Below are 17360 nucleotides of genomic sequence, written 5' to 3' on the forward strand. Positions count from 1 at the left end.
CTTTTTGTCAGTGTTTCTGTCCTTAATTTGTTCAATAAATAATATCCATAACATAAAACGGTGTATTCATATCATGAACTGTTCTGAAATGTTGAATGTTTCTGACATCCAGCATCGTAAAAAGCCTAAACCTCATAAAACAATACAACATGAATATCTGTACAATGGGCGTCATTTCCTGCTGCACATTGGTGATTACTTTGGGAGAAAGAGATACTAAAGTGTGTGTGTGTGTGTGTGTGTGTGTGTGTGTGTGTGTGTGTGTGTGTGTGTGTGTGTGTGTGTGTGTGTGTGTGTGTGTGTGTGTGTGTGTGTGTGTGTGTGTGTGTGTGTGTGTGTGTGTGTGTGTGTGTGTGTGTGTGTGTGTGTGTGTGTGTGTGTGTGTGTGTTTGCCAGAGAGAGAACATTGCTGTTGGAAACACTCTCCTTCCTCAGCTCTGGGAATTCGCGGGTAATAAATAAGCACTACTTGCTCTTATTCCCATGTGTGTCTGTGTGTGTGTCTTACACAGATGCTTGAATACACAACACATGGTAGACACACACTCTGTTAAACACACAAGCACCTCTTGAGGCTCAGGCTGCATCCACACCAGAGCTATCATGGGGCCTAAAAAGCCGGATCGACCCGTCATGAACCTTCGCAGTCGTTTTCTGCCAGAGACTGATGGGAAACCCAGATTTTCACTGTAACCACATTTCATTCAATTGATATTACAACTACCTGTTATTCCTCAAACTGTTTAGTTAAAACAATGTATCCATTGTTAACATTTCCAAAATTATAAAAGGCATTTGATCATTTGGACGCATCCGTACGGAAGGAGATTAGTGCCAATTCTGATGAAAAAAAAGCCAGAATTCAGATTTTGATGTCAGAATAATTTTTTCACATATGGCATCAATCGTCTTCATTACATCTGTCCACACATGTTGTAAACATGTTTACTGTGGATATAATCCCAGAAGCAAACGTCTCACTGTTATCAGTGTAAATGTGGCCTCACCCTAACCCTACTTTAGTTCACTTTTCAAACACAACGTTGCACACAAGCATTACAGTCACAAAAGGTGTTTTCTGAGTATAGGGAAAACAGAGAAAGAGAAAAGTGGCTCATTGGTCATTGGTATTCAGATGGACTCTTAGGTCAAGTGAGCCTCTGTTCAGCTGTCGGAGAAAAGATACAAAGAAAGAGAGCAAGAGAGGCTGGAGAGTGGCAAAGATGGACGTTAGAAAGACGAGAAGAAAAGACGTAACGTGGTGTATACAAGACAGGGAGCATGGAGAGGATACAGAGAAGAACAACATTTCCCCTACATGCCCATTGTTCTGTTCTGATCAATTGGCAAACAAATGCACTTGTATGTCATGCAAGTGGGAGCTGAGAGTAGACATACACATTGTAGAGAGAAAATAAAAGCAAGGAATGGATGGATAGATGAGACATGAAGGACAACGATTGCTAGAGGGAAGAAGATGAGGTGAGGAAGGGGGTGAGGGTAGGGGGTGAAAGATGCAAGTGAAGTGCTGAGTGAAAAGCAGAAAAGAGAAGGATCAAGAAAGGGCAGTAGCTGATAGAGGAGCAGAGAGACAGAGAGAGAGAGAGAGTGAAATTGACAGGAGAGGAGGAGTGGAGGAGGTGAAAAGGACGGAGAGAGGGTTGGTCACCCCTGTAGTTCTGCTCCGAGGAGGTCTGGATCTGCACCTCTCCTAATGAGCACCGCAGAGAGCTGAATCAAGTGTATGTGAAAGGGTGTGTGTGTGTGTGTGTGTGTGTGTGTGTGTGTGGTGTGTGTGTGTGTGTGTGTGTGTGTGCGTGCCCTGGTCGCTCTGTATATGTATGACTGTGTGTGTGTGTGTGTGTGTGTGTGTGTGTGTGTGTGTGTGTGTGTGTGTGTGTGTGTGTGTGTGTGTGTGTGTGTGTGTGTGTTTGTGTGAAGGACTATGCCCACGGCGGTGTGTGTGAAAGTGTTCTTGTACATCTGTGCCTATGAGGACCAATATCAGAATCTGAAAAACTTGGGAAACGGGGAAATATTGTAACAGCAAAGGAGACGGTGCAAATAAAAGAAGAGGCCTTATTATGCTTTTGGGGTTTTCCCTCTCCTCTAGTGTGTTAGATAGATGTGTCTGCATGTACATGGTCTGTAAAGGCTAACATCCCTGTGTTCCCGGGAGTTTCTCTACCACACACTCCCCCCCCAACCCGAAACAACTCCAATGGACTCCTTTGTTTACTTCAGTAACATAGTGACACACACACTATTATCTTCTTCTTGCTTTCCATAACAGTCACATGTCAGGCTTAGCATGGTTGTAACTGACATCTAATTGTTCACACAAAACTAGCTGGTCATTTAAAATGGAAAAATGCTGAATGTCACAATTACAGCTATGGTTGTGCCATAAATAACTGACCCTACATTAATTTGCATTCTTTGGCCAAAACACCCTATGCCTGCTCTATGGGATTAGTTTTGTATCATAAAGATAAAGCAACACTTTCTCAGAATAAAGCAAAACTATGAGTTTAAAAGAAAAAAAAACTGAGTCAAGCTAAATAAAATAAATTTCAAAAATAAAACTATAAGCTGCAAACAAATCATTTGTGTAATCATGTAAACTATAAGTATTTGTTCTTTGTTTTAACATAGGTTTTTGTTTGCAGTTCTTGTTTCTTCTTTCTCAATGATCAGACTTTTGCTCTCCCTGCAGCTTTCTCGTTTGCGCTCCCTCATTTTTTGTTTACGATTTTGACACAAACATCCCAGGTGGGCGGGACTTTCAGGGGTGTGTCCCCATTGGCTACTCAGCTTTTGAGTGACAGACCACTACACCACAGATCATACAGTGCAACTCATGCAGCAAACTCCGGAGTCCACTCGGCCACGTTAGTGTCGGTGTCTCCTGGGGGGTTTTCATGAACATATCAGACTTCTCTTATGGATTGCTGTGCATTATACTTGTGTTGTGTAGTTCATACTTTATTCCAACTTTAAATATTTTAATACCTGAACACACTGCTGCTGTTAAATAATTTCCCAATTTGGGATTGATTCCAATTTGTCTGTCTGTCTATTTATTTTATAGATACATCTATGTATTTTCAAGCTAAAGGTGATGTACAATATAAACTGTATACTATTATTTTTCAAAGACATGTTACATTTCAAAATCATATATTGCTATGTTTAGGACAAACAATTAAAGACTGCTTTAATTTAACAAATTCTGCAATATAAAAGTGGCAGATTTGCTTTATGAAACAGACCAGACCGAGGCTGCATACTGTTGTATATATAAGACTATGGACTACGACATTTAGGTTGACCGTTTATTGAACACGTTGTTGCATACGCTTCCATGACAACATCACAACAACACAACTGTATCCGGTTCACACATCCCAAAGCTCCCGGTGCCATCTTAAAGGCACAGTCACACCTGATGTGACACATACATAACACATACCAACACAATTAGGAACATGCTCACATCTTACTATGTTGGTCTGAAGAGCTGAAGCATTCATACACAATGGATACAAACTGTGTTGTCTCATTCTATATCCTGTGAGAAAATGATATACATTTAGCATTAAAAATTCAACTTACTATTCCTAGCCTGAGGAAGATATGAATAATCAACAGATTTGAATGGAATCTCTAACATGTTCATGTAGAATAAAGACAAGACTGATTATACAAATTACATTTATTGAAATTTGAACCAGAAGATGAAGTCTCAAAGAATGTTTTAAATAAAAGGACATACAACACAAAGGTGGATAATAACAACATTTATTAAATGTATATGTAAAGACATTTGGTCAAATGAAATGACACGCCCAGCGTGGATGAAGCTGGTGCAGTTCTTTCTTCATGCCCCCCCCTCCGTGCTGTCCCCTCAGTCAGAGGAAGTGGGAAAACGGGATAAGACCTCTTATCTGGACGCCACGCTGTCTCAATGATCCACACTATTGATATGAGAGGAACATAAATGTTTTAGGAAATTAAAAATATGAAGTTAACAAACAAAACACAGCTCAGGGGCATCATGGACGGTAGGTTTTCCTACAAAGTTAACTCAGCCTCCATTGATTTTCATATCAAATTAGCGTGTTAATAAAATAAGCTATCATGGCTTATACTTGCATATCTAAACAGAATCATGACAGCCTGTTGGTAGTCAGGAGTCCGTTTGAGTGTGTGCGCCGGTGTCGGTACCATATATGTTCGGGGTACCATATGTGTTCGGGGTCCGTCTCTTACCAGTGACGTCACGACGCATTGTGATTGGCTGTACGGTAATTTACCCAGGGGTGCTCGGGGACGCTGTCTAGAGTATAGAGGGGATTTTTGATCATTACATTACATTGCATTTTGCTGACGCTTTTATCCAAAGCGACTTACAATAAGTGCATTCGACCAACAAGATAAAAACTTGAAGAAAAACAAAGACGAATGAGGAGAAGAATAAGATGTTATTATAATGTAATTTTAAGTTTGCACATCTTTATTTATCATTTTTTTCAAAATGTACATCTCTTCAGTTCAAACCCTGAACGCATAGTGTCCACCTGAGTGGACATATAAAAATCTCTTTGAAAAAACTAGATTAAAAAAAAGTTCAAATCTTGTTTTTCATGCCCCAAGAGCAATAATAACACTGACTGAGGCTTTCATAATTCATGCATGAAAGGGTTAATAAAATACTCAGGGGAGTTTCCTGAATGTTCATGCCCAAAGCCAAGCACTAGGCCCTGGGTAAATTAAGAGGCTGATCTGGGGCACTTTTGTCCACTTTCCCTGGTGCTCGAAACTCAAGTCAGGCATCCCTGGAAGCGTCTCAGAGAGTAGATGATCAGTGGGGCCGGATGTTTCGATTTATATTTCCATTGAAAATGCTAACCGCTAGCCGCAAAGCTAGCATCGCAGCCACTGCTCCGTTTTCGGAGACTTTGCACATGTTATTCACTAACATTTTCACACGCTAGGAGTATGGGAGTACTTTCATTCGCTTCGTCTTGATCTGTAGATGTGATTTGATGTGTCGTGTGTCCCCCAAAAATAACAATCGACAGTGTAAACATAATTATGTAAATAACCCAATATGTGTTCTGTGAAACGGAAAAGGATTTTACATTGTTTTTGTTACTTTTCGTTGCAGTGTCTTAAATGTAATTAGGGTTAACTTCCTGTTTGAAATTGTTGCTATGGAAACAACATCACGGAGAAAAAAGTAATATCTTCTACATATAATAACGGACAAAGTAAAGAATGAAGTGTAGGCTATGTTTAAATGTTCGGAATTTGACCATGTATGATGGTCCTCTTGAGTTGCCGTACAGCCAATGGCGTACAGCCATTGCTCCGTTTTCATGTTTTTTTTACATGTTTTTCACAAACATTTTCACACGCTTGGAGTATAGAAATACTTCAATCCGGTTCGTCATGATCTGGAGATGTGATTTGCCCCCGAGCACCCCTGGGTAAATTACCGTACAGCCAATCACAATGCGTACAATGCGTGACGTCATTGGTAAGAGACGGCCCCCGAACACATATGGTACCCCGAACACATATGGTACCGACACCGGTGTCTGAACGCTCACTCACTGCTAGCTATGTAGCTAACTGTTAGGCTACTTAGCTTGCATTATTATCGATCTAAAGGTAGCAAAAGCTAACTTTCATAGCACAGCTTTACTTCTCACTTAACACAATAAAGAAACAGACCATATAGTATACCACAAACAACACAAATGATCAATACTTACATATATTTCCACTTGTAGTATTATAATAATTGAAATGCTGTTTCTTCTGGGCGTGTTCTATCCACGCTCAGGCAGCTGCCTGCACTGTACAATCGCTGGAGGACTGGGCTGTCACTCAAAAACTGAGTAGCCAATGGGGACGCACCCCTGAAAGTCCCGCCCACCTGGGAGGTTTGTGTCAGAATCTCAAACAAAAAATGAGAGAGCGTAAACGAGAAGAGCTGCAGCGAGAGCAAAAGTCTGATCATTGAGAAAGAAGAAACAAGAACTGCAAACAAAAAGATATGTTAAAACAAAAAAAAAAGACTTATAGTTTACATGATTATACAAATGATTTGTTTGCAACTTATGGTTTGATTTTTGAAATTTATTTTTCTTTTGCTTGACTCAGTTTCTTTTTCTTTTAAACTCATAGTTTTGCTTTATTCTGAGAAAGTGTTGCTTTATTTTTATGATACAAAACTAATCCCATAGACCCACGGCAGCAGTTTTGGCCACTGTAAAGAATAACAAATAAATCTATTAAAATATATATTTCCAACAAATGTCCTAGTAAAGTGTGTGACATTGTTGATCTACGACATGGGCCTTCTCCTACCTTCAGCATAGCCCAAAAATGGTCATATGCCATTGCCTCATATACATATAGAATCAAAAGCTTAATCTGAATGTTGGTTTATTGTGATTTCTCCTGATGGATGAACGGGTGCTTGAGTGTAATTTAACAGGATTTCCTTATTTAACTTGGCAATCTCTAAAGAGTTATTAAATGACCTCTCATCTTTATTTTTTATTGTGAAGAGAATCATTCTTGTGTTAGAGGCCAGGGTATGGCTGTCAGCGTGAGACACATGATTAGTGTCAGACCTATATAGCTCAGGTCATGAGAGTGTTGTGTGGAGTCAGGTTGGATGCCATCTGTTGACCTATATACAATGACAAACATGTTGTCTTTCACATGTTCACTTGGTATGATCTGAATCAGATATTACACTGCGCTAAGTCAGCCTGGTTCCATTGGTGATGGGGAGTGGTTATGTAGAAAAACAAAATGACTGTTTCAGTGAATAATTAACAACTGTTTGATGTTTGAATGAACATTGGGCAAATGAACATGTGGTAGAACATGTGGTAGGGCTTTCGTGTAAGTTCTCAACAACTCTTTATCTCCCCCGAACTTCCATCCATGATTTCATGATTAAGAGCATTTAATAGTGTTTTCTTTATCATCTTGTAACAGTTTGACCAATCAGTGATGTTTAGGGTTAGGGTTGGGATTAAAAAACCCAAAACCGGGTTTCCACATTGAACATATTCCTGTGTTCCTAAAAAGGTTCCTTGAAAAGTTTCCAAATCCATCTAAACTTGCAGCAGTCTTTTTACAACATATCTTCCAAAACATGGGATACGCCAGTCTCCCTTCTGGGCTAAGCGTGGTTTTACTGCACACAAAAGGGCCTCAGTGTGGTCCAGCTTTCTCAGACTAAACCCACATGTCTGCTGCTTAACTGCGTGAACTTGGTGTTTCTATGTGTTTACATGTGACATGGGTCAGGTGAAGTGTGCTTTTGAAGGCGGAATACCATTTCAGCAGCTTGAGGAAGCATATCAATTGAATCAGCTGTGTGTGTGTGTGTGTGTGTGTGTGTGTGTGTGTGTGTGTGTGTGTGTGTGTGTGTGTGTGTGTGTGTGTGTGTGTGTGTGTGTGTGTGTGTGTGTGTGTGTGTGTGTGTGTGTGTGTGTGTGTGTGTGTGTGTGTGTGTGTCTGATGTGTCAACTTCCTGTGCTCTAATTGACTACGACAAGTCATTTCAACACAAGACAAGTGTGAGTGGAAGGAAGTGTGTATTTATGTGAATGTGTGTGTGTGTGTGTGTGTGTGTGTGTGTGTGTGTGTGTGTGTGTGTGTGTGTGTCTACTATGCATCCATTCTTTCTAGTTACCCTTTGTAGTCACCCCTCTGTCCAATCCAATTGATTCAATTGAGTGAGGATGTATGTACAGGTATTCGTTTGTGTGTACGTGTTATGGGGGTGTGTGCGTGTAATGTTAGTGGTGATGAAGCTTGACGTGTGTCACAGCAGGGAGAAGGGATCCGGGGCGACATTTCCTTCTGTGTTCTTTCATGCAGGTTATAGGGAAGGTCTCGTATTGATTTAAGTAGCAGATCATTTAAAAAATGTACATGGACCATTCAGGAAAACATGTCTCCTTTTAACAGCCCCCCCCCCGCCCCTACACACACACACACACGTATACACAACAACTAGAACTGAGACAAGGAAATGTCTCACACACACACACACACACACACACACACACACACACACACCTCACACACACACACACACCTCACACACACACACACACACACACACACACACACACACACACACACACACACACCACACACACACACACACACACACACACACACACACACACACACACACACAATTGCCCCAGCTGTGTTTAATACTAACAAACCTCTGTCTGCCTTCTCTTATTATCCGAGCGTACTGGGGTGGCAATAATGGCATTTAGTATTTAGCCAGTGAATTTGTGTGCCGCAGGGTGTGTGTGTGTGTGTGTGTGTGTGTGTGTGTGTGTGTGTGTGTGTGTGTGTGTGTGTGTGTGTGTGTGTGTGTGTGTGTGTGTGTGTGTGTGTGTGTGTGTGTGTGTGTGTGTGTGTGTGTGTGTGTGTGTGTGTGTGTGTGTGTGTGTGTGTGTGTGTGTGTAAGGGGAACACAGAGGCAGATGGCATATGTTGGCATATGTTTTTAAATGACTTAATGGGAATATGTAACGGTCTTGGCATGTTAGCTGACAGTGGGTTTAATACGAGCTAACTAAGAGACAAGACAGGAACACACAGGAACACACATGCATGCACACACACATGCAAGTCAGTCCAACCGCCCAAACAAGTCAAAGTACCTGAACTAAGGTAATTGATATTTACTAAATATCCAAGATAAATGAATAACATTTACAATAACCTTTCTTTCAATGATCTGGGTGAAATGAAATGAAGCTTACTAAATATCATGATACAAATGTTTAACATTTACATGTGTACCTACATTGGGAATGTTGACAGACGAGGTACTAAAAAGATGCATCAACCAACTCTAAATGAGTAGACTTCTGTGACTGTGTGTGTTTACTTCCAACCTCTCACATGGAAACTGCTTTGCTCACACAAACACACAACAACATGTCCTCGGTTTGCACACACACACACACACACCACACACACACCACACACACACACACACACACACACACACACACACACACACACACACACACACACACACACACACACACACACACACTTGAAGACCCAGTGAGCCACACTCAGGATCAGTAGATGTTATCTAAGTGAGCAGTAAACAGACTCTTTAGAGACGTTCCACCCCCCCCCCCCCCCCCGGTCCTGTCGCACTGTGTTAGCTTTGGCTCACATGACTGGCTGTAATGGCTGCTATTGGTGCCTTGGGGGAATGGGAATCTCAACATGAAAAAGACAAAGGACTGCTGAAATAAGTGTTATCATCAGAGGATGTGCTTGTGTGTAGGGGGGCGGGGGGCGGGGGGCTCTGGTTGAAGGCCAGGTTGCTTGCATGATGTCAGTGTGTGTCTCAGTGATACCGTCTGATACATGTGTAAATGGGCCGGATGTGAGCTCAAGCAGAATCATCACGTATGAATGCATGCATAACCTCTTTACATATTACACAGATAGCTTTGCTAGTTAATGGATGTCTTAGCGGCGGTGGACTATTAAACATACATTTTAAAGTATGTAATGTATGTTATGATGCTAAATAGGTCAAACGGTCATACTTATTTAAAATAGGTAAATTAGCTCATTCCATTCATTCTCATTCAAGATATCTATTGTGTATATTATTAGTTCATTTAGAAGGGAACGTGCACATCACTAGCTTCTGTCAATGCGCTTTCCATCTGTAGTCCCTGGATAGATGTTCTCAAATGTTTCTTTATAATATTTGAAGATAGCGACTGTTATGCTTTGGGAAGCGCTCCTACCAGGGGGGCTGATCCTGGGTGTATCACTGGTTGGAAACCACCTGAGGTTACATGAGGGTTTCCAACACACATTTTCGAAAAGCACGCACAAGTGGTTGACTTTCCATAAAATAAAATAAAATCCAAATAAGTGTAATAAATGATATGTCAGGAACATGTGGGCTGTCTATTCAGCCTTGCGCACTACAGGTAGAGTATGACATCACTGATTCACAAATATGTCAATTTCCTAATTAAAATGAGATAAATAGCTTTAACCACTCCAAATAAAATGTTTCATCATTTTACATTTAACTTCACTCAATTTTCTCAAAATAAATATTTTAGGTATTCTCTTAAAGAATCAAATGCTATAAATGCCCCAACTTACAAAAAACAACAGATACACAAACACTGATACAATAAAACATATTCTACACATCGATACCAACATTTAGAATCTCCTGTTTGAGATGAATTGAAAAAAATAAACCATCACTTAAAATGCATCACTTGGAATGGACATGAATTTAATATATTTACCTATTAATGTACTCTTACCTTTTTAATATGTGTCTGGTTTTGCTTATAAAGCTTTGGTACATTGTCATTTGCCTGAAACATTTTTTTTATTGAAAAAAGCAATATTAGGATGAAATCCATGATCATCCAGACACATATTTGAGACTTGGAATGACTCAATTAGAAAGTGATCAAATGTCTGCAAAGGCTTTCTCTGCGGCTGGTTGGTTTACAAAGCTGCAGTTATTTAAATACAAATGTTAAACGAGCTCTCGCATAGATGAAATGTTTAATTAGCTGTGAACCATCAACACTCAGATTTCCACTCGTTTCTCTCACTGCTGACGTGAATTGGTTTTTGTTTAAATACTCTGTCAAGCACAGATAACAAGGTGCGAGGTTCATCCTAGCCATTCAAAGCCTTGTGAAATAATTAGAATCAATGTTTGTGTTTATGCGAGGCTCTTTAATGAGGAAAATGTGTTTTAGTTTACCTTGCCAAATGCTACTCAATAAGCAATTCCCATTTCGGTACATTGGCAAAACCATGGAAAACGACAAAAGTCACGAGTCATTTGAACGACCACACAAAAGTGTCAGTAATTACGATGTAATCCTGCAGGACAAACAAACCAAAAGAAATAACCTACTCGGAAAAGATAGTTCGCTTTTTGACCTTCTGCCATTGTGGCTAGATATGCCCTCTGATGCTCATGTTCAGGTTCCAATGAGTAGTGTCTCTCCTGGGACATGTCTCCTTGCTTTAATGTTCCAAAAGCTCTTTATTTCTCTCATACTGCCTGTGCTGCAGCACCTCTTTCCCCCTGACCCGGAGAGAAACTCCCTCTGGAGGGAACACGGGGATGTTAGCCTTTGCAGACCATTTACATGCACACAAACCTATGTAAAAAAAACAAAAAGCATACTAGGGCCTCTTTAAACTTGTTTACGTTGACAAAAGATCAAATGATTGTTGCTTTCGTATCTCTGGCGTATATTGTCTCTTTTAGATGTATACATATAATAAGCAAAAGCTGAAACACATTACAAAGGTTGCCATGACAAAAGCGACCACACCAAAAGAAAACACAGATTTAAAGGACATATTTGCAGCGGTTTATGGTTGGATGCAATGTTGACAATAAAAGACAGAATAAATGTAGCCAAAATAACTTTCTGTGTAAACAACGAGGGACATAGTTAACTTTTAAATCCATATTGACTGGTTGTTCTCTCGCTGCATGTGCGTGTGCCTATTGGCACGCTGTCGTCATCACATTCATATTTCATTATATTGGTTACAGGAATGGTAATTAGCAGAGATGAAGGGATTCTGCGTGTATTGGTGGCATGTGCGTACATAGACATTAACAAACATTTATGCGCACACCCTCACAGCCCAAACACCTTCAGTCTGCACCACATTCAGTTCACTGTGCGGTGGTCATGTGTGTTAGCTCATACCCACAATCAGAGTCAGACCAGTGTTTCATATTCATTATGCAAATGTGGCGACACGCGGCATTTGTGTGTGATTATGTTTGTGCGTTTCTGTCAATGAGGCGTGGGGCAGGGAGGTGTTGCACTGATCTAGTTTGCAAATCAGACACACACACACACACACACATACACACACACACACACACACACACACACACACACACACACACACCACACATCCCTTGATATTGGTCTTCAAATTGCAGATCTGATATTGAATATTGATGCGAGATCCCCCACAGCCCCCTCCCACCCCCACCTTGCTGTTAATAACTCTGTTTTAATGAGATCACTTTGATTTCCTTCCATTTCTAATGAGATCACCCAACAATGAGGGGGCGATAAAGGCTAATTATCTCAGTATTGATTAATTTATAAAAGCTATTTTCATATCTTTAAGAAAAACTGTGTTTTTCCCAGTTTGGCACTGCTGGAGGTTGTTTTTCAAACAGACTTCAGATAGGGATTTCTTTTGAATTTGATTTCCCAGTTGATGTAAGTCTTGCTTAAGGAGGCATAATGAAAACGATACCACACATTTTGTATTTCAGATTGTAGGGTGTAGGCTGTGTGTGTATTCCACAGTCTGGACAGTGCGCCTGGGAATATGAGGACCTATTATGCTAATTTCCATGTTTCATATGTATATGTTGTGCCTCTCCTGTGACATGTTCCCATGCTTTAGTGTTCAGAAAGCTCTTTATTTGTGTTTCTTTTCACCCTCTGTCTGAAACCAGAGCCCAGTCTGCTCTGATAGGTTAGCTGATCGGCTCTGTTGTGATTGGTCCACTGCATCAGAGATGTCTCTCCCCCTAGCCTATATGTGTTTGAGTGCTAGACAATAGAAGTGTGAGTGTTACATAGGATGTCACTATGTTACTGAAGAAAACTGAGGAGTCCAATGGAGGCGTTTCAGGTGGGGGGGGGGGGGGGGGGGGGGTGTGTGGGAGAGAAACTCCCTCTGGATGGAACACAGGGATTTGAGCCTTTGCAGACCATTTACATGCACACAAACCTATAGCACACACTACATGACAGGGAAAACCCCTAAAAGAATAGTCTTATAATATGTGTTCCACAATGTTACACCTCTTATACTTAAGAACCTGAATTGTTAGGACACATTTGCTACATTTAAAATGTACGGGGAAAAAAACATACTTATAGACGGCTTAGTGCGTCTGCACTTAGGCCCTAGTGGGATTTGAGCTAAATGCTAATGCTAGCATGCCTACATGCTGGCAATGGCAATGGAGAAAGAAGACGTTTCGAGAAATGCTCACCAGTTTAGCATGCTAGCATTTATAATTAGACAAATTCTGCACATTTACTTCAATAATTCTGAGCATTTCAGCTAAATGAAAAAATGGCAAGATAATTCATGGTATTAGAATTCCTCGTCTGGGAACCATGACTCTTGTATAGTGTAGTGGAAATCAATCCAATAGTTAAGATGTATCACTCTCGACAATAACATTCTTTGCCCAAATGATGATCACTACTGCTACGTTTCAAGTATTGCATAGACCCTTATGTTCACTGAATGCCTCTTTGTTAAATCCGTATGTCGCAGCTTACATTTTGAAGAAAAACATCTTTCTATTGTTTTAATGAGGTTTAAAGAGACACATGCACTCTGGGGAGCAGATAAAAATAAGGAAATAGGATCAACATTAAGTGGTGAATTAATGAATAAAGCAATGACGTTTGGCCGTTTCAATGCTTCAAAACAAATTAAATAAGTTGTGTGTCAAAGCATGTCTAATTAGGGAAGCGCAGCTATGTATGTGGATGTGAGCTCCAGGCCAGCGGAGAAGGTTAATGTGGTGGAAAATGTGTCTTATCCGGGCCATGAAATAACGACGTGACTCTGTGACTTAATCATGTTGACACATAAAGCTTTCTCTCATCTACCCATCACTTCCTCTCCTCCTCTCTTCCTCTCTTCCTCTCTTCCTCTCTGCTCTCTTTCTGATAAACAGCCCCTGTCAGTTCTGCACCGGCTCTTTCATTTCATGCTGATAACTTAATTACTAATTATAAAAGTGTTAACAATACCCGAGCAGCTTAGAAAGGCTCTGTTTTCAACATTTCATCGAAATTCAGAGCTCATTAATGTGATTAAAGATGTGGTTTGAAAACAAAGAACATAATCACAAATATGGGTAGTACCAACGCGTTGGATAGACTTGCATTATATCAAAGCCCATTTTGTTGTTGTTTAATGGACTGAATCAGCCATTCAGTGTTTGCTATCAGTAATTTGTATTTCCTGTGTAGCTTTTTTAATTGGCACTGCTTGCCATCGCTTTATTGAATCCAGATGGCTTATCCACATGCTAAAAAAGGTTGGTATTTGAAAGAGGAAGTTTTGTTGTCAACTGTCTTTTTAGTTGGGGCAATATGACACAATTCATCCTTTCAACCGATGTTTCATTTAGTTGCTCGAGGCTTGTCGCTTACCCAGCGGTCGATGCATTTCTATTTTTATACCAGCTTCATTGTAGGAGATGTCTTGGCATGATTCAGTCCAGATACATATTCCAAGTGGAGTGGATGGCTGTTATTCGACATGTCATTGAACAGTCTGAGGTTCATCCACACTTGCATTGTCCTTGTTCAACAATATAGACCAAACACTGCTTGCTCAGTAGAAGAATGGCATCTGTTAATGTAGGCCTCTTTCTCTTCTGCTTTTCAGGTGGCTGTACGTTTGAGGAGTCATACAGCAGCTGTGGGTACAGCGTTTCCCTCGGAACCAATGGATTCACCTGGGAACAAGTCAACTCCTGGGAGAAACCCACCATAGACCCTGCCCTGCCTACTGGTACCAGCCTACACTTGTCTTTTTGTGCTTCTGTTCAAGCTCAGTCCTAACCCTAACCCCCCTTTTATGGAATCCAGCAAACGTTGTAATGACCTACTGCATGAGTTAAGGTAGGGACACACACATTAGGCTAGCTATAGATATGATTTTGACACGAGACAGTTTTCAAATACAGTTAAGCATCATGGGTATATTTGCCTTCTGATCAAATCACTTCCCACATTTTTCGCTTACAAGTAGAATTTGTTCTCAAGACATTATTCAGGACATCATAATGGTAAACATAATTGACATCCAATGTTGGAGTCCTACACAGTTTTCCATATGCAAATTGCTGCATCAGTTGGAAGGGCAGATTATAACTGATACTTCTTTAAAATGCTCAAATTCATAATCCTGCGTGACTTTGGGACGGTCTGCCAACCGTATTTGAGTTTATTAATTTCTAGTACATACATAGAAACCACAAAAATGTTCGATGCTGTTGGAAATTGTTAATTTGTGGTGGATGTCTTGTAATTGCAGGTTTTTAAATGTTATGGTGTGTTCCAGACCAATTCAAGTTAGCAATTCAATTGGATTTTGCAGGTTTATAGTAATGCATATTTTTATGTAGTTCTTGTTCTTAAACAAATGTAGGTATTCCTTCACTCACATCTTGTTATTGTTAAAGTTGCAAACATTACTCGCTGTAGTGTGCTAAAACGTTTTGAATACACTAGTAGAAAAGGTTAATATGTTAACTTTTCCTTAGATCTCCTTCTGTCACTCTGAGTTGGCGGATTGATATAACTCGGTAGACAGATCGTGACACGACCCCAGCTGGGTCTCTCTCTCCGCCTGTCGGGCGCCAAATGGCAATCAGTCGCCCGTCTACCCGCCCGTCTACCCATTTCCATCTCTCACACACTCCTGCCCTTTTGCTCTGTCTCTCACTGTTGTCACCCACTCTCTCCAAACTCACACTCATGGTTGTCACACTTTCTGACCTGAGCGTTTACGGGAAACTCTTCTTCCAAAGCAGCATTTAAATTCACATGCACAGTATGATAAAGGCCAGTTAGAGAAGTGTACAATTTGCCACAATGTTGAATATGTAGTTAAAGTCTAGAGTAGTGTCATCACTGTCTTGAGGGTATGATTTAGATGGAAATGGTCTAGATCTGATCAACATATTTGGTGTCAGTTTTTTTGTCTGGCTTTTTTGTGTAGATGTAACTGTTACTCACTTACTTGGTCAGATAATGGTGTCAGGAAATCAACTGTGAATGCACTCAGCCAGCATAGGTCTAGGTCAGAGTAATAATGTACTGACATGCTGCCAACAGCAGAGCTGTGAGTGACAACTTCCTCTGAGACACAGATTTACTTTAAACAAACTCTGTGTTTGACTCACCGGCCTACTTGTATTGAACGTTTAGTCAAATAAAGAAAAGTTAAACTCACTAAATACCTATGTTTCTCCCTGTTGGCAGATAGCGGCCTTATTATAAATGTAAGGAATTATTAATTATTATTATGCCAATTTGATGGAGCATCAGCCAATAGAAGCATGCTTGTTAAGTAGTGATGTCACTATGTTAAGAAAGTTAACAAAGGCGTCCAATGGAGGCGTTTCAGGCACGGGGGGAGTGTTTGGGAGAGAAAGTCCCTCTGGAGGGAACACAGGGATTTGAGCCTTTGCAGACCATTTACATGCACTAAAACCTATAGAGCACACTACAGGAAAGGGAAAACCCAGAAAGCATAATAAGGCTCCTTTGACTAATGTATCACTATTTTAGGCATGAAGATCATCACAGTCAAACATATTTCTGTCTTTTCTTTTCTGGGGACCTTAATCGTATCATTCTCACATCGCACCCCCCTGATCCCCTCTCTTCTCCCCTCTCTCTTCATCAAACATAATCTCTCAGTCATGTCAATTATTGCTCTCATACATCATCATCATCTCTCCCTTTCTCTCCCTCCCCATCATTGTCTCTGACATGTCAGAAGTGGTGGAGGGAGGATCTGTCAGACAGTGCTCACCACGGCATCATCTCGTACTGAAGATCTGATACGATTGAGCAGGCATGATCGCTATGCCAGTCCGTCTCTCTCTGCGTATATAGATCTGGTGTCAGTTATCCGTCTCATCCATCGGTGCGGGAGGTGGTTGTCGGGGGCAATAGCCGTCATGTCCTTTAAGCCCTTCTCATTACAGGCAACTTAATGGCCGTGCACTGCCCTGACCGCCGTACTGTAGATCTGATAAGGCAGGGCCAGAACAAATCGTCTGTCAGTCTCTTGTCTTTTTATTTATGATGTCAAGTTTGCTGATGTGCTCATACATTAATGGACCTTTAATGGCAATATAAAGTATCAGTACCATGGTGTTTCAATACATAGCCATTTTTCTAAACTGTTTTGTTGTAGTCCGCTGTAAGAACCACAAAAAGAACAGAAGTTCCAGTGAAATTCATCAATTCATCGAACCAAGGCTCATTTAAAATGCAAAGATCTTTAAAGAGTATTCATTTAGATGACTCTTTTATCAAAACCACTTAAATCTACACGTTAAGCCATGCTATCAGGTGTCATTTGGGGTCTCGTATCTTGCCCTAGGGGTCATGGGGTGGGTAAGGATGGCAGAACCCAAAGCAGTATAAAACAGGGAGGCAGGTTTAAATAAGAAAAAAGCGAGCATTATTCAT

General features: G+C 40.6%; 1 protein-coding gene across 1 annotated transcript in view; it reads left to right on the plus strand.

The window, feature by feature from the left end:
* The window catches only part of LOC117442729 (receptor-type tyrosine-protein phosphatase T-like), a gene marked incomplete at its 3' end in the record, with an annotated part of 105024 nt that overhangs the window by 55584 nt on the left and 32080 nt on the right, over window positions 1–17360 (plus strand). The window contains exon 2 of the mRNA XM_034078676.2: window positions 14539–14664. Within this exon, the coding sequence (XP_033934567.1) occupies window positions 14539–14664 (126 nt within the window). The remainder of the gene's footprint in view (window positions 1–14538; window positions 14665–17360) is intronic.

This window comes from Pseudochaenichthys georgianus, unplaced genomic scaffold, assembly GCF_902827115.2.
Source record: "Pseudochaenichthys georgianus unplaced genomic scaffold, fPseGeo1.2 scaffold_460_arrow_ctg1, whole genome shotgun sequence".
Lineage (NCBI taxonomy): Eukaryota > Metazoa > Chordata > Actinopteri > Perciformes > Channichthyidae > Pseudochaenichthys > Pseudochaenichthys georgianus.